Raw genomic sequence first — 22,828 nt, 5'->3', positions numbered from 1 at the left:
TTGTTTTCTGATGTTTCCACCAAACATTTGAACCCGTTACACCCACTGAAGCAATTTGCTTCTCATGGATTTTTGCCATCACTGATATTGCTTCAATCTTTATAGCTGGGTTGTCCCAATTCCTAGGCTACCAGGTCAGGATATATTCATCTCCACAGTGGCTTACCTGCTGCTCCTAACTTGCATACAAGAAGCCTAAACATAAGCTCTACGGGGGTGGCAGAAGCTGCCCTTAAATCTCACAGCTATGTTATAAGGCTACATTCCAACACAGAATCAGGTGCATTGGCTTAACTATGCTTTACCAACTTGGATTGGGGCCACAAAGTTCTGCTGGTCCATGTTTGTTAGACTTTTTTGCCACTTTCCCACAAATAAATTTCTGTTCAAGGCAGCCCACAATAAGCTTGCTCCTCTACAACCTCTTGACAGTGCTGTCTACATGGAGGATACATAGATGTCACTGGTGTGACTGTCATGAGAACTAGAATCATCAGCTTTGAACAGAATACTGTTTCAAACATTACAAAAAAAGCAGGAAGAGCTGAACTGTGAGTAACTCACACCACTGGTTTTCCCAACCCTCCTGTAGCTTCAGAAGATGAAACTAAGAAAGCTCACTTGGAAGACATTTGGATCTCACAAAGGAAGGGAGGAGCCTTAGCTCAATGTCAGAACTCCCAAGTTGGGATGTGGAATGTCCCAGGTCCAGTCCCTTGTATCACAAACAAACAACCAGGCAGCAGATGAAGTGAAAAGCCTGAGCCAGCTGAAGTAGATAATACTGGGCCAGAAAATAATGTAAGAGCCCTGCAGGATCACACCAAAGGTCCAGCTAGTCCAGCATCCTGTTCTTGCAGTGGCCAACCAGAAGCTTATGAGAAGCCTAGAAGCAGAGACGAAGCACAGCAGAACGCGTCCACTTTCTGATTCCCAGCAACCTTTAACAATATAAATAGCAGACAGCCATCATGGGTAGTAGCCAACAATCACTTTATCCTCCGGGCATTTGTCTAATCCACTTTAAAAACTATTCCAAGTTGGTGGCCATCACTACATCCCATGAGAGCAAATTATACTGCGTAACTCTGTTCTGTCTGAAGACATCCTTTCTTTTGTCTGTCCTGAATCTTCCAACATTCAGCTTCTCACTGGATGGCCGTGGATTCTAGTATTATGAGAGGGAGAAACACTAACCTCTGCCCACTTTTCTTACTTCATGCAGGTAACCTAAGCTCATATAAAGCACTTCTTATATGTTCCTAAAGAAGAAATACAAACCATGTACATGCCTGCTTTCCTCACTTTTTTGTGGCTCCAAAATTCATGTGTAGCTTTACAGTGGTACCTCGGGTTAAGCACTTAATTCGTTCTGGAGGTCTGTTCTTAACCTGAAACTGTTCTTAACCTGAGACACCACTTTAGCTAATGGGGCCTGCTGCTGCTGCTGCGCCGCCGGAGCACGATTTCTGTTCTCATCCTGAAGCAAAGTTCTTAACCCAAGGTAATATTTCTGGGTTAGCGGAGTCTGTAACCTGAAGCATATGTAACCTGGAGTGTATGTAACCCGAGGTACCACTGTACTTGGGTAAAGCTGTGCTTCCTGATGCATCTGTAACATATACATAAAACTACTGTGCTCCTCAACAGCCCAACATCTCATTCATATGCTGTACCTAAGAGGAGGGGGCATATATAGAAGAAGCCTTGCTACAGAAGAAGGGTAGATTTCAAATAATGTGGTTAAGATTCTAAAAGGGTGTGTGTGTGAGGGGGGGCAGAAAGTTGTCTTCCCCACCCAACCCCAGCACAAATCCCATCACCAAAAAAAGGACATTAGAGCGAACCATCAGCCAAACACTCTCCTTTCAGCCACCACATCAGTCTTTCCAAGTGCACTGGTAATTATCTAGCCACACAACGCCAGTTTGCCACTCCCAATTCACAGGAAAATGTTCAGGCCAGCAAAAGAGGTCTGGTGGAATATCCTAACAACTATACTGAATCTGAACGCTTTGTATTGAAGCCTGACTCAACAGCAACCGTTGGGCACAAGCAAGGAAATCAAGCCATTAGTTCCATTTTAATTTCAGGAAGGCTGCACAGCATGGTCCAAAGATGGAGGTGGGGGGGGGGGCAAGTTTGCCAATAGCTGGTTAAAATAAGACCAATTGCATGGTGCCATGGCTAAGAAGCATCTCTTAGGAAAATGTGTGAAGAGTTATTTCCATGTTATGCTCCAGCTAAGGAAAATATGGGCATGTGCCTCTCCCTTGTCCCACTAAACACCTTTGTGGAATAAGAATACTGAATGGCTTTGGACTCTCACGGAGAATCATTCGCTCCTGCTTTCGTTAATCCATAGAAATTCGGAATACCTTTGTCTCTTATTTCTAGAAACAAAATGTGAATGGCATAGTCTTGCCTTTTCACATAATTTTTATTAAGAACAGAAGAAGAGCCTACTGAAGCAGGTCTGTGGGCCACCTAGCCCTGCATCCTGTCCTCACAGCGGCCAACAAATGCTTCTTTGAAGCCCACAAGCAAGACACAAGCACAATAGCAGTCTGCTCGCCTGCAATTTTCTGGGCACATAATTTTCTTTTCTATTACTACTGTTTAATTCAGAGTAAAGTGACTTCTGTTCCTATTCCTTTCATCAACAGGAGGTTAGGAAATGCTAATGAGACAATTGGCTTGGAGGCTCAATCAGAATGGAAAGAAGCCAGGGCCTGCTTACAAAGAGCTCATTTGCAAGCATGTTCTAGATGCAAAGGTCCATCACATGTTGAGCAATTTAACTGGTTTGGCTGGACATCAGTGGAAACAAACTAAAAGGAACAAAACTGATCCTTGAGTGGCTTTTCACACATATTGTTCCCATCAAGCCTGGCGCAGAGCCATCAAACACGGAAACTGCTGCAGAGGTCTCTAAACACATTAAATGGGGAAGTTCAGAGATGGAAAGCCATTAGTTATAGATGATTTGAATTGTCATCACACTGAAAGAGCAAACGCACATTCAGATCACAATAAAGAGACATTAATAAATACAACAAATGATTGTAAGTAGGGTCTACATCAGGCGAGAAATAGAGTTCTGAACTGACTGACAACAGCCACCACCACCAGTTCCAACAGAATCACATACCCTTTCAGAAGAGGGAGTTTATCAAAAGTTAGAGGATTAGTTAAAAAGAAGTTAGAGTGGACAGCCAGAAGGGCTAACTTCGAAGGCTGCTTGATACAGAATACACACAAATTTGGTGTCTGATGAAGCCTGATGAACAACTGTCTTACCACTTGAACCATTTTGAGATATCTTGCATAGCGGGGATCCTTTGCTACTGTGATGATATTTTCTGTGGCTCCTTCTGTCTTCTGTTGCGCCATCTCATGACCGGTGCTCTGCTATAAAGAGAAAACATTATGTGCCAATCTTTAAACATGTGCAGACATTGACTCAGTTCACATATCATGGTAAACCATGGTTAAGTTTAGCACAAGCACACAGACTGGGACTGTTTTGCTCCTCCTCTCTAGCGCATGGATGAAACAAACCACAATCCCTGGCTATGAATTATGTCCAAACCACAGATCCAACAAACCACAATCAGTAAGCCAAGAACAAACCCTGACTACAGATTGTGGTCTGCGGGAAGCAAATGAAATCACATGTGAACAAAGTCATTGCTTGCTTTAGAAAGGCTAACTAGAAGCAGGGGGAAACCAAGTCAGGAAGAGCTCAATCTTTTACCTCCAGCTGAGGAGATACATTTGTTGACGGTGGATCTACTGAGACTTGTGGGACAGGGCCATTCGTAACGCTGTTGACACTGGTGCTGGATACTTCAAACTTGATGTCTTCTAGCCCAGGTATAGAAGACAACTGAAGATAGGAACACCAAGAACAGTAGACAACATTTTAATATTGAGAATATAAAACTTGTAACTGTTTAGTCAGCATCTCCAGGGCATGCTATTTTTCACCAAGGCCTCAACATCCACTAAGAGGCAATACCTTAATTAAGACAAACCAACATGTCACAAAATTCTGGCCAGCAGGAGGGTGAAGTGTTTATCACTCGGGCCCTGCTTGCACCCAACAACTTCACCTCCTCTTTGCCTTATCACAGATATCCGTTTGCCATCTGTTTCCATTTACATTCAAACATTCTGAAAAAAATATACTCAGTTCTGCCTGAAGACGAATGTAGCTCAGATAAAAACTGGACTTTAGGAATTATACAGGCAAGTCCCTTAATTTGTGCTCAAGACTACAACGAGCAAGAAGAGAGATATCATGCACAAACCTTTGCATCCAAGATATTCAGTGTAGTTTCAATCTGCTGAATACGGAGGGAAAGTGCTGACAATTTCTGGGAAAGATGGAAGTGAAATATATTACTCCATACTTTTACTCACTGGCAATGCTCTCCTCTGCCCTCCCTGCTCAGGAATACTTAGCATTCCACTCCCTCCCCCAAAATACTTACTGCCTCACTCTTTCGAAGGATAATATGTGGCACATTATACATGATCCTGCAAGCCTTGTCACACAGGTGGTCTAAAATACCTCAAGATCAACCTCTGATTATAACATTAGGCTGTATACCAGAATTGGTACATATACAACAGTGAAGCCTGGTAAATAGTTGCTAGTTCTCAAAAACATTTAACAGCCCATCTGCCCCAAAATAGCTGATTGTTACCTGTGGCCTAAAAAAGACAACTTTTTTAAAAAATTCTGTCATTGGCTGCCTGGAAACAATTTTTACTTTGCACAGACAATTAATAAAGTATCTATGAATAAGCCTGCCATATAGGCTTTATTTCAAATGATTACGTAATAGTATTGTGTAAAATGAATCTTAAATGCTTGAATAGGAACAAGATAAAACTGGGCACCCTGAAGAGTCAGTCATGTGTTAAGGGCTGCACAATAGGGTACAGAACTGGTTAGTTTTAAAAGTGAACTAACCTAATTCACACCTCTAGAACAAATACGTGTGTGGTGGGATGATGAGCTGCTTGTGCGTAAAATGCAAGTCCCTCAGAGTTTGATCAGGTTTTCAAACCTCTGCCTGTGACGGAGCCCCTCCGGCATGGCTGCGTCAATCGCTAGTAGAATCCGAAAGTGGTTGCTTTCGGAAACGTTTCCAACATAAAAGCTCTTTCACGGAAACACGTCTTCTGGACTCTCTGCGTGACAGTTTCCGGCGAGGCGTGGGTGTCCCTATAGGAGGTCCTGAGACCTCTCCACTGTTTTCGCTGGAAACGTCTCTGAGCCACCCCTCCGACTCACTTTCCCTGGAAGTTCCTGCTCGCCCCCTACTGGTTCCCTCTTCAGCTGCTCCGTCTCTTTCAACCTGAGGGAGCCTTTGCACCTCCTGTCCTTCCGATGGCAGTTCCCTGACATCCACCTCCCCTCCAGGGCCCCCTTCACCCCCTCCCGTCTCCTCCCCTCCGGGCTGGGAGGAAGTAAAACCCCTGAAAGAACCTTCCTCATCGTCCGAAGTTTCGAACACTTCCCTCCACCTGCTACTGTCCCTCGTCTCTCGATACTCCTCGTCTTCGGAGTCTATTCCCTCTTCCAACTCCGACTCCGTGAATCCTTCCATTTCCTGTTCCTCGTCGGTGGTGCCGAAGTACTCCCTCCTAAACCTTTCTACCGGCTGTGGTTTCCTAGGGAATCTTTGGTGGAACGTTTCTGTTAAAACCTCGTCATTGACCTCCCCTGCAGTCACCCAGGTGTTTTCTGACTCCGGTTCCCCTTCCCACGCCACCAAATACTCTACCTGATTTCCCTTCCACCTGGAATCGAGGATTTCCGCTACATGGTTGCTGCGTTCCCTCTCTTCCAAGGCTGGTCCCCTGACGTGCTCCCCTTCACGTCCCCCCCTGTATGGTGACAGTAACGACCTGTGGAACACTGGGTGCAATTTCATGTGGTTGGGTAACCGGAGTTTGAAAGCCACCGGGTTGACCTGCTGAATGACCTCAAAGGGTCCCAATCTTCTGGGCCTCAATTTCTTACAACCCCCTTTGAACGGCAACCCTTGGGTTGACAGCCACACTTGATCCCCCACCCTTATGGTTTCACCTTCCCTTCTGTTCTTGTCTGCCTGCTTCTTATATTGTGCCTTGGCCCTTTCTAAGTTGAGCTGGAGCTGATGATGGATCGCTTCCATCTCTTCTACAAAATGTTCAGCCGCTGGAACGCTCCATCTCTCCCCTCCCTCCCCTGGAAATGCCCTGGGGTGACACCCGTAATTAGCCAAAAAGGGGCTCATCCCTGTGGACACATTCTCCGCATTATTGTAGGCAAATTCTGCCAGCGCCAACTTTTCGACCCAATCGTTCTCTCTGTCATTGACATAACACCTCAGATATTGTTGAAGAATGCCATTTGCTCTTTCCGCCTGCCCGTTGGTTTCAGGGTGCCGGGCCGTTGAAAAATTGACTTCCACGTGCAGCAAGCTCATGAGCTTCCTCCAGAACCTGGAAGTAAATTGTTTGCCGCGGTCCGAGATCACCCTCAAGGGAGCCCCGTGCAACCTAAAGATGTGTTCTACAAACAACTTCGCTGTTTCTTCCGCTGTGACTGCATGTGAGCATGCTACAAAGTGGCACATCTTTGTTAACAGGTCTACTACTACCATGATGGCTGTTTTCCCCTTGGACTTCGGCAGATCCGTCATAAAATCTATTGATACCGCTTCCCAAGGCCGTTCTGGTGTGGGTAATGGTTCTAATAACCCTGCCGGCGCCCGTCTTTCCCCTTTGGCTCGCTGACATTGGTCACACCCTCTTACATACTCCCTTACATCTTCCCTCACCTTGGGCCACCAGAATTCCCTGGTAACCAACCACATGGTCTTGTGTTGCCCAAAATGTCCCGCCGTGGGGCTATCGTGCAACTGCTTGAGTACTCTCCCCCTCAATTCACCTTCGGGTATATACAGTGCCCCTTTGTAATACAATGCCCCATTTCTTTCCTCAAAACCTTCGGGGCTCTCGCCCTCCCCCCTGAGTCCTCTGAGCTTATCCTGGGCATATTCATCATTTTCCGTTTCCTCTACCAGTTCTCGTTGCCCCACCAGCGCCGCCCCACACACCCAGCGGTCCTCAGGGATGACATGTCTCTCTTCAATCGCCCCCTCCCCCTCCCAATACTCTGGTTTGCGTGAGAGAGCGTCCGCCCTGACGTTTTCTGGACCTGGCACATAACAAATTTCAAAGTTGAATTTAGAGAATTCCTGTGCCCATCTCACTTGTCGTTGGTTGAGCACTCGAGCTGTTCTCCAATACTCTAAATTCTTGTGGTCGGTGCACACTTGCACCTTGTGTTGCGCCCCAATTAATAAATGTCTCCACCTCCGGAACGCTTCGTGAATGGCAAGTAGTTCCCTGTCATACACCGTGTAGTTCCTCTCGGATTTATTCAGCTTCCGCGAGAAGAAGGCACACGGTCTCCACTCTGACATACTCCTCCCCGGTTGAAGAAGTACCGCCCCTACCGCCCGGTCGGACGCATCGGTTTCCACTCTCATGGGTTTTCGTAAATCCACATGCAGAAGTTGTTCTTCCGAGGCGAAAGCCCTTTTCAGTTCTTCAAATGCTCGCTCCGCCTCCGCCGTCCAAACAAATTTCTTCTTGCTGCTGAGGCAGTCGGTGATGGGCGCCGTCAAGTGGGCAAAGTTCTTGATGAACTTCCGATAAAAGTTCCCAAACCCCAAGAATCTTTGCACATCCTTCTTGGTCTTCGGTGTCTTCCATTCCAGTACCGCTTGGACCTTGCCTGGATCCATGGCCAATCCCTTGTCTGACAAGCGGTACCCCAGGAATTCCACCTCCTTGGTATGAAACTGGCACTTCTCCAGTTTCACCCACAGCTGGTTGGCTTGCAGCCTGCCCAACACTTCTCGAACGTCCCTCACATGCTGCTCCTCATCCTCCGAATACACCAACACGTCGTCTAAAAAGGCCACACAGTTCTTGTAGAGCAAAGGCCCCAGAACGTGGTTAATAAACGCTTGAAAGCACGCGGAGCCTCCTTGTAGACCGAAGGGCATAACGAGGTATTCAAAGGCTCCCAAAGGGGTGAACATGGTGGTCTTCCATTCATCTCCCTTCCTTATGCGTATCAGATTGTACGCCCCCCGCAGGTCCAGCTTTGTAAAAATCTTTCCCTTCCTTACCCTGGTCAAAATGTCATCAATTCGGGGCATAGGGAAAGCCAGGGGTTCCGACACTGCATTCAAGGCCCTGAAGTCACACACAAGTCTCGGCTTATCTGTGTTTTTTTTGTCCACAAAAAACACTGGGCTGCCCCCCACCGCTCGGGACTCTCTGATGAAACCTCGCTTCAGGTTTTTGTCAATGAACTCCCTCAGCTCCTGCATCTCCCTGTCGGACATGGCGTACAGCTTGCCCACTGGGAGTTGGGCCCCAGGGAGTAGGTTGATTTGACAGTCAAAGGGTCTATGCGGCGGCAGTTTGTCTGCTTCCCTTTCGCTGAATACGTTGCTCAGATCTGCGTATTGCGGGGGCACCTTCCCTCTGCCCATTACTTCCATCCCGGCTAGGGTGACTCTGTCTCCGCCCTGAACCTTCCCCTGCTTGCAGTGTTCTAGGCAATGCGCTGACCCAAAGGAGACCACCCTCTGATGCCAGCCCACTAGCGGATCGTGTAGCGCCAGCCAGCTCATCCCCAAGATGATGGGAGCTCCTCCCAAGGTGGCCACATTAAACGCTATCCGTTCGGTGTGCCTTGCCACCCTCATTATCATCGGGACAGTCTGTTGGCTAACTTCTCCTCCCAACAGCTCTCTGCCATCAATCGTGGTCACCTGCAAGGGATTACTTAAAGGGATGGTCTGTATCTGGTGCTCAGCTGCAAACTCCTTACTCATAAAATTACAGGAGCTGCCTGAATCCAAAAGCGCCTTGACCTGTAGGGGGTGTCCATTTGGCAGCTCTAGTGACACTTCTATCACTAAAGCAGGTCTGGGTGGTTCTGGCGTGGGCACTTTCACTGCTCTTTGGCCTGGCTGCTGTGCCCCGACGGTGGCAGCCAGGCGTTGGCTTTTACTTGCTCCTTGTTTTCCTCCTCCCTTTCCCCCACAGCTCCTGCCATCCCTTGCCATTCCTTTCTTTGTGGGCAGACTCTGGCAAAGTGCCCTGGCTGTTGGCAGAGATAACATTTCTTGGCGCTCTTTCCCTCCTTCTTCCGCCCTTCACTGGGATTTGAAACTGCGCGCGCCCGCGCTGTTCCAACTTCCATCGGCTCTGCCGGCGGGAAAGGTGGCTCTGGAATGTCCGGAATGCGCAGTTCCCTCCAACGTTCTCCTTTCCCTTCCCGCCTTTCCAAAGCTCTCGCTTCCTGGCGCGCTCCTATGGCCAGCGCGGATTTGGTCAGCTGGTCCATAGACTCCGCCCTTGGCCCCCGGGAAAGTTCATCTTTAACGGCCGAAGAAAGCCCCTCTTCAAAAAGCATTTGGATGGGTTCCGCCGATAGGTCCCACCCCAATTTATGAATCAGCATAGTAAACTCAGTCCAGTACTCACGGACAGATCGGCTCCCCTGTTTGCAAGCCATTAACTGCCTTCGTACCACCCCCTGCTCAATGTCACTGGAAAACATCAGGTCCATGGCACGAAAAAACTTCCTCGTGTCCTTTAGTATCTCATTATTCACTGCCATCAGGGGTCGAACCCAATCCTTCGCCCCCCCTTCGAGATGGCCAATTACAAAAGCCACTCGCGATTCCTCGTCGGGGAAGTCATCATACTGCAGGTTGAGAGCGTATTGCATCTCAGTTCTAAAGGCATGATAGTTTCTGGGATCTCCCCCGAATTTCTGCACCAATCCTGGCACCTTTCTGGCTATCGAGGTGGTTTTCTCCTTTCCCTTTTCTGCATCCTGAGCCCTCCTCTCCTCAAGCCTCGCCGTTTGCATGGCCAGCTGGATCTCCAACGCCCTGTACCTTTCTTCCAGGCTTGGACCTCCTCCAGCTGCTCCTGCTCCTCCGGTTCCGGCTGGGTCGCTCATGATGCCGCTGCTTGCACAAGCTGGCTTTCAGTGACTTTCGGATTGCTGTGGTGGGATGATGAGCTGCTTGTGCGTAAAATGCAAGTCCCTCAGAGTTTGATCAGGTTTTCAAACCTCTGCCTGTGACGGAGCCCCTCCGGCATGGCTGCGTCAATCGCTAGTAGAATCCGAAAGTGGTTGCTTTCGGAAACGTTTCCAACATAAAAGCTCTTTCACGGAAACACGTCTTCTGGACTCTCTGCGTGACAGTTTCCGGCGAGGCGTGGGTGTCCCTATAGGAGGTCCTGAGACCTCTCCACTGTTTTCGCTGGAAACGTCTCTGAGCCACCCCTCCGACTCACTTTCCCTGGAAGTTCCTGCTCGCCCCCTACTGGTTCCCTCTTCAGCTGCTCCGTCTCTTTCAACCTGAGGGAGCCTTTGCACCTCCTGTCCTTCCGATGGCAGTTCCCTGACAACGTGGATCACAACACAATTATCCTTTGGATTTTGCAGTTCTCAAAATTTTGCAGTAAAGTTCTCACCACAAAAGGTATCAAAATATTTAAACAAATACGCATTTTATGGTAAAGTAGGATCAGAAATGTGTATATTGAGATTGTGAGAGGAATTAGATGTCGCATTGATTTAAAACTGCTTAGTGGTGTACTTGTGCCAGAAGAATGGCTCAACCAAGAGAAAGTACAGGAAACGGCCGTGATTCTCTTTGCTGATTGTGCAACAGATTGCTGCTGTAGTACCAATATTTCCTGTTGAACAAACTGCTGCACAACAAGCTCCCGCTAGCACAATTGTTGCACTGTACTTGGTATTGCCCACCCTTTATTTTCATTGCTACACTAGCGCAATAGCCCTTGCACTGGTGGTCAGAGAATGCTGAATCCTGGCATATAGAAGAATTTTTGTACAGATTTTTTTTATAAAAAATTGCAGATTAATTAGAAAATGGACCGGACTATAAATGAACACGTGAATTTTACTCAGACCGGATATAGATTGTTGTGTGTATCCCTACTGATTTCAAAGGTTTGGGGATGAAAGGCTATGTGAAAGTTGTAAACAGAACAATTACTCCTTTAAATAAACCTGCCTACTGGGAGGGGGAAATGCTACAAACCTCCCCATATAGTTTTTGCAAAAGGGTAGAATAAGAGTGAAACAATTTAATAAACAAAAGTTACTGCTCATCTTTAGATGGGGAATGCTATACAGTGGTACCTCGGGTTACATACACTTCAGGTTACATACGCTTCAAGTTACAGACTCAGCTAACCCAGAAATATTACTGTCAGGGAACTGCCATCGGAAGGACAGGAGGTGGAAGGGCTCCCTGAGGTTGAGACAGACTTAGCAGCTGAAGAGGGAACCAGCAGGGGGAGAGGAGGAGCTCCAGGGGAAAGTGAGTTGGAGGGATGGCTCAGAGACACTTCCAGCGAAAACAGTGGGGAGGTTTCAAGACCTCCTATAGGGACACCCACTCCTCGCCGGAAACTGTCGCGCCGAGAGTCCAGAAGACGTGTTTCCGTTAAGGAGCTTTTATGCTGGAAGAGATTCCGTAAGCGACCACTTTCGGATTCTGCTAGCGACTGACGGAGCCATGCTGGAGGGGCTCCGTCGTAGGCAGGTTTGCGGACTTGACCAAACTCTGAGGGACTTGCATTCTACGCACAAGCAGCTCATCATCCCATCACAATTACCTCGGGTTAAGAACTTTGCTTCAAGATGAGAACAGAAATTGTGCAGTGGCAGCGCAGCAGCAGGAGACCCCATTAGCTAAAGTGGTGCTTCAGGTTAAGAACAGTTTCAGGTTAAGAACAGACCTCTGGAATGAATTAAGTATGTAACCAGAGGTACCACTGTATTACAATCCCATGACATGCCACAATCAAAATAGCCTAACCCACCTCCTCCACAACAAAACAAGTGAAACCTGAGCAATTAGTATTACAAACCCATCTTCCAACTAAAGCATTCATACCTACTCGTAAATAGTAATCCAATTTGGAAGTGGTGGAATAAATCTGATAAAAGGTCAGGTGAACTGACACAAAGCTCCAAAAGCTATGCAAGACTTATTTTAAAACGCAAGCTGATTTGCAAAAAAGCCCAAACTTTAAGAACTGATATGGCGGCTTGAACTAATTGCTGCCATATGCAACCAGCCTGTGTTGTACCCTTGGCTAGTGTGTTGGCTGGCAGATCTGTAGCATTTTTCTCCCTGCCTCCTGGCACGTTAGTAACTTTTTGCTGGGCTCTTAGAGCCAAAATCTTTAACACCCTGAGAAATATGCCAACCAGCCAACATAATAGAGACAAAGAAGCACAGATGTTGATGAGCTTGGGGTTTTGTTTTTCCTTTTTGGTCTCCATCTCTTTCTTTATAGATGCCTCTTTGTTCTTTGGAATGGATGTCATTTTTAAAAAATGACCACACACAAGCATTTAGGGCTGTCAAGACATTGGGATAAAAAAGAAAGAAAAAGAACTAGCCATCTGGTTTTTAGCTGTTCAAAGTCAATTTATCTGAAGTCATTTATATATCAGAAAACCTTATGATGGTGCCTTTTAAGATGAAGTTGAAGGAAGGTGATAGGACTTAAAATTTAAATGTAGCAATGCAAGTAAGTCTGCAAAGCCTATTGGCACCAATCAATACTGATTGCTTGCAAAGGCCAGTCTGGAAATATTTTGTCAAAATACAAATAAATAATGGTGCATGAAGGAGGGCTTGCATATTGAAAGGACTTCTGCAGGGTGCAGTATGTACAGAGACAGATGGTGCCCCTTCCCTGTTTCCCCATCAGTGATGACAAGACCACATAGTCCAAGGGCAGGTTTACCTTCAAACCCAACAATGTCATCAATGACATTGCTTCACTTTACCCAACATGGGTGAATAGCAAACACTCACTTATGGAAGATAAAGCAATGGGAAAGGCTAAACCTGGCTGGGGGCCCTAGATACCCCCTGGGACCCCAATTACTGACAATGAATTTTGCTGCTATCTGCAAAGCCCCACCACAAGTTCCATTTCTTGTTGATGTGCATTGAGTAGGATGGAACACTGGAAGCTGATTTCTATACAACAGGATTCTTATGGCATTTATCAGTGTACGGAACACTTTCCTATTCTTCTCTTATCATCACAATTGCCCTAGTAGGTGGATAGATCCAGGGACCCTAGGATCTAAAGTAACCTTCCCCAAGAGGGTACCCTCCAGATGTTGTTGGATTCAAACTCCTATTGGCCCCAGACAACATGACCACCGGTAAGGGATGAAAGGAGTTGTAGTCCAAAACATCTGGAGGGCACCAAGCTGTGACAAAGTGGATCTGAAGAATCACCTCTACCTCCGAATCTGTCTGACCTTTGAACATACGAAGAGCCTGCTGGAGAAGATTAAGGGCCTGTGCAGTCCAGGATCTTTTTCTCGCAGTGGCAAGCCAAATGGATATGGGAAGCTTGCAAGCAGCACATGAGCACAACTGAGCACTTTCCCCACTTGGGATTCCCAGCAACTGGCCTTCAGAGGCATAGTCTCCAATGGTGGAGGTTCTACATAGCCATCGTGGTTTGTTCATGTGGAGGCCCAGCCATACGAAGAATGCCAGATAGCCACAAGGGGTAAGTCTTTTCTAGAGTGGTGCCTGGGCAATGCAATGCCCTGAAAAGGGAAATCCACCTTGTCTGAGCCTTTCTCCAGAGGTTCCTTTTTTAATTATTTAATTATTTATCTGATTGTTGGTGTTTTTATGATATTTATTTATTTATTTGAAGTACATAATCTGCACTTTTGGGAAATATATCAAGGTAGCTTACAGCATATACAATACAATAAAATCAATCCATAAATATCTATAGAACATGAATAATTATGTACTGTTTTAAATTTTATTACATTATGAACTGTCTGGGATACTTTGTATTAAACAAACAAAAAACAAGCATACACACACACAAAAACCACAACAACCCAGAATGATTTAGAGATTTAAGACCTACCGGTGGGCTTCGCAGCAGAACAAGGAGACTATAGCTGTGTGGCAGATAACATGTCATGGCATCTCTGCTTAGAAGAAGCAGGTAGCAGGCGATGGGAAAGATTGCCAATCCAAGTGGAAAATACTGGGCTCGAAGGCTCGTCTGACCTGAGTCAGCTTCCTATGCTCCTTATTTGAATGTGGGCCTCTGATAGCCATGCTTGGTGCTATCTACTGCACCATGTCAGACCCTAAAAAGCTAAAGGACCCCATGTACTTTCCAGCCAGTGTCTCTTTCCTCCTTGAAGAGGAAGTGTTACTGAACTTTCAAAGCACCATCTCTTTAGGAAAGTTAGCAGTAATGAACCCTGTATTTTAACCATGTTTTACAAAATTCGTCAGAGGGAATGGGCTTGTACACCACACAGCAGACTATTAGCCAACAATGCAAATCCTGTCTGCAACATGCACCCACCCCCTTCCCCAAGGTAGTACAGTGTATACTTACTTACCTCTTCACAAACAGTGGAAAATCGGTTAAGGAACTGAACTGTGTGAACCACAAACTGGTTTAGAAATGCCACTGTTCTCTTCTGCTGGATGGCAGGAACCTGCATTGTACAAAGCACAAATCCAACAATAGCAAGGCTCATTCTGTACACCCAAAACCTATATGATGATAAAACTGAGCAAAGTTGCTCCCAACACCACTATCCAGTGTTTGAATACACATATCTGCTGCACTTTTGCTATGGATATGCTGAAATCCAATTTATTATTTTCAGATCAATGCTTCAAGTTATGCAAGTCACATAAAAGTGTAATCCTGTGCTCTATCATGCTTGCAGTTCTTCCCAGTTTTGGAACATATGCAAACTGGATGGGCATATGGTTTTCCATCTGAGTCACAGATTCAAATATGTAAACGTGGTAGTTCTATAACAGGGATGGAAAACCTCCAGATGTTGTTGAGACTTCAGTTCCCATCAGCCTCACCAACCATAACCAGCTGTCAGGGATGATGGGAACACGAGTCCAATAACACATGGAGGGCCACAGGCTCCTTAACACTCATCTACAAGAATGGGACAGACCACAAATGTAAAACAGAACAGATTAAGGTTGCACTGCTAACTCTGAGCCAATACCATCAAATTCAGTGGGACTTACTTTTGAGTAAGTATGAATATGCAAACGCTGCAAGTCTCGCATTCTGAAAAAGGTAGTGGATGGATTTTGGAAGTATATTAAACAGTTTCTCCGGTAAACTTATTTTTATAGTCATTTGTGAGGGCCTGGGCTAGCCTAAAAACACTTCCATCATCATCATTATCCTACTGCAAATCCACAACAGCCACCAAGTCATGGCTTTATCTATCAATCAACCAATAAAATTTTTACAACAGGCATTTATGATGAAATATTTCAGTGACAGCTCATGGAGTTATGTTAAATTAGATGCTTCAGGAGTTATCTATGAAAGTCAGAAAGGAATTTATCTTTCCAGTAAGTGTGGCATTTCTTTTTTTTTAAGTATCATGCATCTTCCAGTATGGTGTCTGGCATGGAAAAATGTCATCCTAGGGACTACTGGATCCTGCATACATGATCAAAGTGCAATGTGTTGCCACAGCAGAAATCTCACAGTGGATTTTCTTATGGAGTGTTGCAGAGTTCCCCCCATTTTACCTGCAGCACCTGCTTGCTACTGTCATTGGATTATATTTCACTAAGTTTACTCCCTTGTGATTTTGAAGCTTCCTGCTTTCAAGGAACCACTGGCTTGTCATCTGCCAAGGAAGTGCTACCGGGGTGTCTGCTGTAGTAGAATGCAAGACTAGGGGAATACAACAGGTTCATATAGAGCACTGGCAGATCTGACAAACTGTCTGCCAGGGAACTTTATCTGCCATTATTGGTTTCATGTAGTATCTGAGGCAAGGGTTTATTACATTTTAGCATGCAGAATAGCATGCAACCACCACCACCACCCATTTCATCCTCAGAACAACACTGTGATGACGTTTAGATTGAGAGAGAGTGACTGGATCACCCAAGGAACTTAATGGCTGGTGGGGATTTTAAGCTGGGTCTCCTTGGTCCTGGTCCAACAACACACTTTGGATTTTCCAGAACACAGCTTGGAAGTAAATGATTTATGGAATCAAACTTGCATTACATTAGGGTTGGATGAATTGCAAGCACACATTGAGAAATTCAGCTCATGCTGCTCCTGCAACCTTCCAGACCCATTAATTTGTTTTGCCTTATTTTCCAAATCAGTACTGCAGTGTAGCTATTTAAGTTTCCCCAGGGGAATTGGGACTGAGCATGTCCCAATATGCTACATGGGTTATCAAGCCTGCTACCAATTGCACTCAAGAGTGAATCAGAGCCAGAAGGGGGGGGGGAAACAACCTCCAAAATTGACTACAGTGCAGAAAGGCCTGGTCAAATGAGTTAAAAATGAATAAAGGGACATGGTTTAAAAAGGCAATCTTATGGATGAAGGAAAGTAGGGAATGGAAGAGCAAACAACCAATTCAGAGGGATGCTTGATGATCAAGGACTAAAAAATGCTCTTTGTTCAAGATGTTTTGGAAACCTTCAAGACTTGGCTACTCAGGGTGGGTCAGATGACCAGTGGTTGCTACTACCTGTTAACAAACTGGCATATAAGGGCACAGAATATATGTCTGCTATGCAAGCCTCTTGTAACTTCCACGAAGGAGGCCCAGAGTGGATTGTTTTTTCACTCAACTGGTTCCCAGAGGAGACGAATGGCAGAGGAAGCTAAGCCACTTTTGACTCCCGTGAGGACACCCTCCGCCCCCCCAGTTCCTCGCAACCGCACTCTTCTCTAACCCTCAGCCTCCATAGACTTGTGCTTCCTTAGAGGTTGCCCTACCCGCGCTCCCACCTCCCCATCCGCATAGTTTCTGCATCTTTAATAAAAACACGACACCACAGGCGATGGAGCGCAGCTTTTCCTGGCGAACTTCTGCCTGCCAGAGGTCCAGGAGGAGCCCTACAAGGGCAAAAGCAACAGCCCCGATTCACAGAGCTTCTCTTTTTAAGAGATGACGGGGTGAGGGGGGGGGGGAGAATCCTACAGAGGGAAGTTGCCTCCTTCGCTCCCTGGGGACCTGGCGCCGGCCTCAGGGAGCAACGCCAGCAACCTGACGCCGCCTGTACCTTGGTCAGGTCGATGCCGGAGCCTACGAGGGGCAGCCCGTCCTCATCCATCCTCAAGCGGCCACTGGCAGGCGCCAAGAGGGACCTCACTGGGGAGAGAAGCAGACTCTCAGGCAGGGAACCCCTCGCGACCCCTCGCACCGGAAGCGATTCCCGACCTGCCCTCCTCGACCCCGCCCTTCGCCTGCGGAGTGGCAATACGGGAAGGCAGGAGAGGCCGCGTTGCATCATGGGGCTTGTAGTTCTCCCCACAGGAAGACCTAATGGTGAGCTCTGGCAAACCGAACCTCGTCCAGAAAATGGGGCGCGGACTGTTTTCACTCCGTTTTCATTACTTAGTCAGATTTATAACACTGAATGATCTATTAATGCAAATTTTGCGCGCTCTCTCTCTCTGTTGTTGTTTTTTTCTGTCCCCCCCCCCCCCCCGGAGCAGGGGGTGGGGAATCGTACTCATTTCGAAAAGGAGGTAGATATGGGTGGGGGGATCTATCATGTTTTTATTGGTATTTTGTCTCAATGTTGGTACATTGCTCTGATATTTTGTATGAGAGGCGTCAACAACAAAACTCAGTGCAACCCCATAGGAATGAAATGTCCCAGGTTGCATGGATGTAGTCAGGATTTTTGTTAGGGGGAACAGGCCCTCAGTTTACTATGTATTTTTTATTGATTTAGGGAGTGGGGAGATGCCTCTCCCTGCCCCCCCTTGCTACGCCCATGGTTCCAAGTTGGAGGAAATAGTTGTCCTCCTGAGCACACTTTGTATAATAATAATAATAATAATAATAATAATAATAATAATAATAATAATAATAAATAATTTTATTTATATCCCGCCCTCCCCAGCCGAAGCCGGGCTCAGGGCGGCTAACAACACTAAAACAGTACAACATTATAAATACATTCTAAAAATTAATTAAAATACAAATTGATGGCAACCATAGACTAAAGCTTTGTAGAGATTGCCAAAGGAGGGAGTCAGGCTGTGCCCTGACCAAAGGCCTGGTGGAACAGCTCCGTCTTACAGGCCCTGCGAAAAGATGTCAAGTCCTGCAGGGCCCTTGTCTCTTGCGACAGGGCATTCCACCAGGTTGGAGCCGCAGCCGAAAAAGCTCTGGCTCTAGTTGTACAATCGAAATATATATATAATAAATAAAAAAACATTGTCCAGTAGCACCTCAGAGACCAACTAAGTTTGTTCTTGGTATAAGCTTTCGTGTGCATGCACACTTCTTCAGATATCTTCTTAAACTTAGTAGCATGTAAACTTGTTTAGGATTAGGATGCCTATGGTCATTTGGAACCTATGGACAATATTCAAAACCACACAATGAACCGTTTAAAATTAGTCATGTGCAGCACTTTTTTCTTTTTTAAGTTGGCTAACAAGAATTTTGAAAAACGTCTTTTTTTTTTCTTTTTTACTGCAAAACACAAGGATAATACCTAACAGCTCGTGCACCTGCTTTGCAACATGTGGGAAGCCAGCCTCTTGACCTACAAATAATACAGAGAGAGATAGTCAACTGGGAATTCCTACTATACAGTGGTACCTCTGGTTACGTACTTAATTCATTCTGGAGGTCCGCTCTTAACCTGAAACTGTTCTTAACCTGAAGCACCACTTTAGCTAATGGGGCCTCCCGCTGCTGCCGTGCCGCCGCCGTGCGATTTCTGTTCTCATCCTGAAGCAAATTTCTTAACCCGAGGTACTATTTCTGGGTTAGTGGAGTCTGTAACCTGAAGCGTATGTAACCCGAGGTACCTCTGTACTAACCACCAAGATTCAAATATCCCTGAACAGGAGCTGAGACCAAATGTGCTAAATTCAATAGGAACCGTACTCAGCTACTTTTATTTATACATTTAATGATGATGATGATGATGATGATAATAATAATAATAATAATAGTAAAAGGTAAAGGACCCCTGGACAGTTAAGTCCAGTCAAAGGCGACCTAGGGGTTGTGGCGCTCATCTCGCTTTCAGGCCAAGGGAGCCGGCGTTCGTCCACAGTTTTCCGGGTTGTGGCCAATATGACTAAATCACTACTGGTGCACGGAGGACCGTGATTAGTGCCAGAGCGCACGGAAACGCCGTTTACCTTCCCACCACAGCGATACCTATTTATCTACTTGCATTGGCATGCTTTCGAACTGCTAGGTTGGCTGGAAATAATAATAATAATAATAATAATAATAATACTTATACCCCAGCCACTTTGGACGGCTTCCAACAGGATATTAAAAACACAATAAAAGATCAAACATTAAAAACTTCCCTAAACAGCGCTGCCTTCAGATGTCTTCTAAAAGTCAGATAGTTGTTTATTTCCTCGACATCTGGTGGGAGGGCATTCCGCAGGGCTAAAAAATGCTCAGATAGGTGGTGTATCCAGACTATTTTGTGGAAAGGATTCAAGCATGTATTGGAACTTTATAGGTTTGGACCATTATTATGCTTTATGTAGATTTATCCAATTAGAGTGGATTAAAGTGGTCTGTTGGCCTAGTACAGGTGTGGGTGATCTTAGGCCCTCGATAGGTTGTTGAACAACTCCTGACAGCCCCAGCGAGCATGGCCAATTGCCTGATGTTCAGCAACATCAGGAGGGCCAAAGGTTCCCCATACCTGCCCTAGTGCAACATAGAATCATAGAGTTGGAAGTGACCCTGAGGGTCATCTAGCTCAATCCCCTGCTATGCAGGAATCCTGCCTATAGCTGTCCCTGGGTGGGCTTGAACCACCAACCTTCTAGTTAATACAGTGGTACCTCGGGATCCGTTCCGGAGCTCTGTTCGCATCCTGAAGCGAACGCAACCTGCGTCTGCATATGCACAGGCCGTGTTTCGCTGCTTCTGCGCATGTGTGTGACGTCATTTTGACCATCTGCGCATGCACGCGCGGCAAAACCTAGAAGGAACGTGCTCCATTACTTCTGGGTCGCCGTGGAGCGCAACCTGAAAATACTTAACTTGAAGCACATTTATCCCGAGGTATGACTGTACTGGAAAATCTATAAAGGCACAGGAGGGGGGGGGGAAATGGTAGCAACTAAAGAACTCGAGGCCAGTGAAATTATTATTTTTCCCACCAAAGGGTGGCAGTTCAGTTGCAGAACAACTTTAAAAAGAAAGCAAGTTAAAGATGAACATTAGTATGTGTGAGGAAAGGAGGGAGTCAGCCTTCCATGGAGTTTAGCCAAATGGAAATGCAAAGCCCACGTCTGCAGAAAGATCACAAGCTGTGTCTCCATCCCAAGTGAAAACAATTAAAAAGTATCAGGAAGACTTGATTGAGTTTGTGGCATAAAAGGATAATTGCATTATTGATAATAATACTCTGTGGCCCCAGTTCCCTCAGATTAAACAAAACGCCCTTTCCTCTACAACAGCTCACTTTAATTATCAGTAATCAAAATAACCAGGCAAACAACCAAAGCTCTGACTTACATTTATATGAGCACATGACATTCATATAAACCACTGTAACAATTCCCAGTGTGCTCTCTTAATAATCAGCATAGAAGTCAAAACAACTCTACAACCAAGCAGCAAGTTACACAGAACAAAAAAGCTGATCCAAGGCAATTTCCAGACAGGGTGTCACCTGATCCTCCATGAGGCAACAATTGTGTATACTAAAGTAGTTCAGTGAACAGCTGAAAAAGTCAGAAAGTAGCCCCCCCCCCCCAATTTCCCATGAAGTTCTCCAAGTTTGTGTATTCAAAAAACATTCTGACCAAACTGCTTTTGAGGATCAGCATTGTCATCAGACAATATTATTTATAAATTCTTGAATAAAATTATACACACCATTTAATGTAAGTGAACAAGAAAATATATCTGGGATAAAAGTTGTTAAAAAGGGACTGATATTGCAGTCCTATACAGTACTAATTTAGCTGGGTGTAAGATCCTCCTAGCAATACAGGACATATGCCTGAGCAAACATGTATAGAATTGCTCTTTATTATGGTAGTTACTTATGGATCCTGGTTTTGTTAATTCTGTTTCTGTGGTCATAAGCCCCATTGATCTGGGTGAGCCTGACTTCAAATTAGGATTTAAGACTGTCCGCTTTTCCAGTCCTTCGGGATAGCTAGACTGCTCATGATTTGCACAAATATTGTATGATCTGGTTTTTCAACTCCTATCATTGCTGTCTGTGATGGTCACCAACTTGCACGGCTTTAAAAGAGGATCAGGTTTCAGGCAGGCAGTATGCTTCTCAAGACTAGTTGCTTGAAACTGTAAGAGGGGAGAACACTCTGGTCCTCAGGCCCTCATCAGTCTTCTCATCTAGTTGGCTGTTGTGAGAACAGGATGCTGGTCTAGGTGGGCCTCTGGCCTGATCCAGTAGAGTTCTTATGTAATCTAATTCAGAGATCATACAAAGAAAGCCAGAAAAGCAGCCTCCTTGCTTTAACTGCAAAGTTTCATAGTCCTGATATTTACAGCAACACCCCCCCCCAACACACACACACACACACACACACACACACACACACACACACACAAATGAACAAAGTTTTCCAATGGAAAGCACCGCCCAATAAATATTTTGAAAACCTTCTTCTTAACACAAGGTGCTGCATTGCATGATGCCATCTTAAAAGTGTTCTCCCTTCACCTCCCCAGGAGGCTGAAGTCCACAAGGTTAGGGCTCAGCACAAAATACATGACCCAAATGCATTATTTCAGGCTGCCTCAGGATCAGACTACTGTATTGCCAGTTTCTCTACCACCACATTGAGGATATGGTTTAAGAGGATTCCTAGGCATTTGAGAGAAACTGAGGACCCTTGCTGTTTATGTATATATAATTTCACTACTGCATTATTCTAAGGAAAGCCCTGGCATGCTTCTCCTAATGTTATTCATATGTACTTAATTTTTTATATTAAAATAAACACTTACCTGGATAGCTCAGTTGGTTAGAGCATGGTTGCAAGTTCAAACCCCTTATGGCACAGCTGCATATGCCTACATTGCAGGAGATTGGACTAGATGCTCCTCAGGGTCTCTTCCAATTCTGATTCTATAATCTCATTTTGCAATGAAACCATGTACTGTACGAGAAATGTTTCTGTACTGCACATTATGTAACATTTTTTCATTTTTGTGTGCGATAGAGGTATATAGATAAATAGATCTTCCAAGACTGATCCATACAGGAATGCTCAGTCTCATACTTTTAAGAAGATGAGTGGCTTCTATTTGTGTGTTTTAACATTGTTCACCAAGCTTCAGTGGAAGAGGTTGTGAGATAATACCAGCCTTTGTTTGACTAAGGATACAGGGAATACAAGCCAACAACAGATGGTAACCCGGTGGCAGGGTGTTGAAGAGAATGCCAGTTAGTGGGCAACAGGAACATTAACTTCTGTACAAAGACATACTCACAGTCTATGTTTTAGTTACACAGTATTTTTTTGTAGTTGATTTATATTTGTGGCAGCAAGTCAAACAAGCAATAGAATCAGAATTGTAATGTGTAACAGAATGGTCATGACACACTGACATATGCCTCTTCTGCTTAGAAAAGGGCAATTTTAACTTAATTGAAAACACACAATGAAGATCATTTAGTCAAAA

The 22,828-nt window shown here is 45.4% G+C and overlaps 1 protein-coding gene across 4 annotated transcripts in view; it reads right to left on the bottom strand.

Annotated features, from left to right (window-relative positions):
- The window catches only part of WASHC3 (WASH complex subunit 3), a 30,981-nt gene extending 13,590 nt beyond the window's left edge, over positions 1–17,391 (bottom strand). For 2 of the 4 annotated variants that reach the window (XM_028746053.2, XM_028746051.2), the window contains exons 1-5: positions 17,229–17,389; positions 14,546–14,644; positions 4,314–4,379; positions 3,758–3,889; positions 3,301–3,411 (exon numbers count right to left, since the gene is read on the bottom strand). In XM_028746053.2, coding sequence (XP_028601886.2) covers positions 3,301–3,411; positions 3,758–3,889; positions 4,314–4,379; positions 14,546–14,644; positions 17,229–17,279 — 459 coding nt within the window. In that variant the 5' untranslated portion in view covers positions 17,280–17,389. Of the gene's footprint in view, positions 1–3,300; positions 3,412–3,757; positions 3,890–4,313; positions 4,380–14,545; positions 14,645–17,228 lie in introns of all 4 variants that reach the window. The other 2 variants (XM_028746054.2, XM_028746057.2) reach the window with 2 other exon arrangements.
- Positions 17,392–22,828: the final 5,437 nt, after the last annotated feature.

The sequence above is a fragment of the Podarcis muralis genome, chromosome 10 (genome assembly GCF_964188315.1).
Source record: "Podarcis muralis chromosome 10, rPodMur119.hap1.1, whole genome shotgun sequence".
In the NCBI taxonomy this organism is placed as follows: domain Eukaryota; kingdom Metazoa; phylum Chordata; class Lepidosauria; order Squamata; family Lacertidae; genus Podarcis; species Podarcis muralis.
Note: the sequence above shows the minus strand (reverse complement) of the source record. Positions and strands in the feature narration are given on the sequence as shown.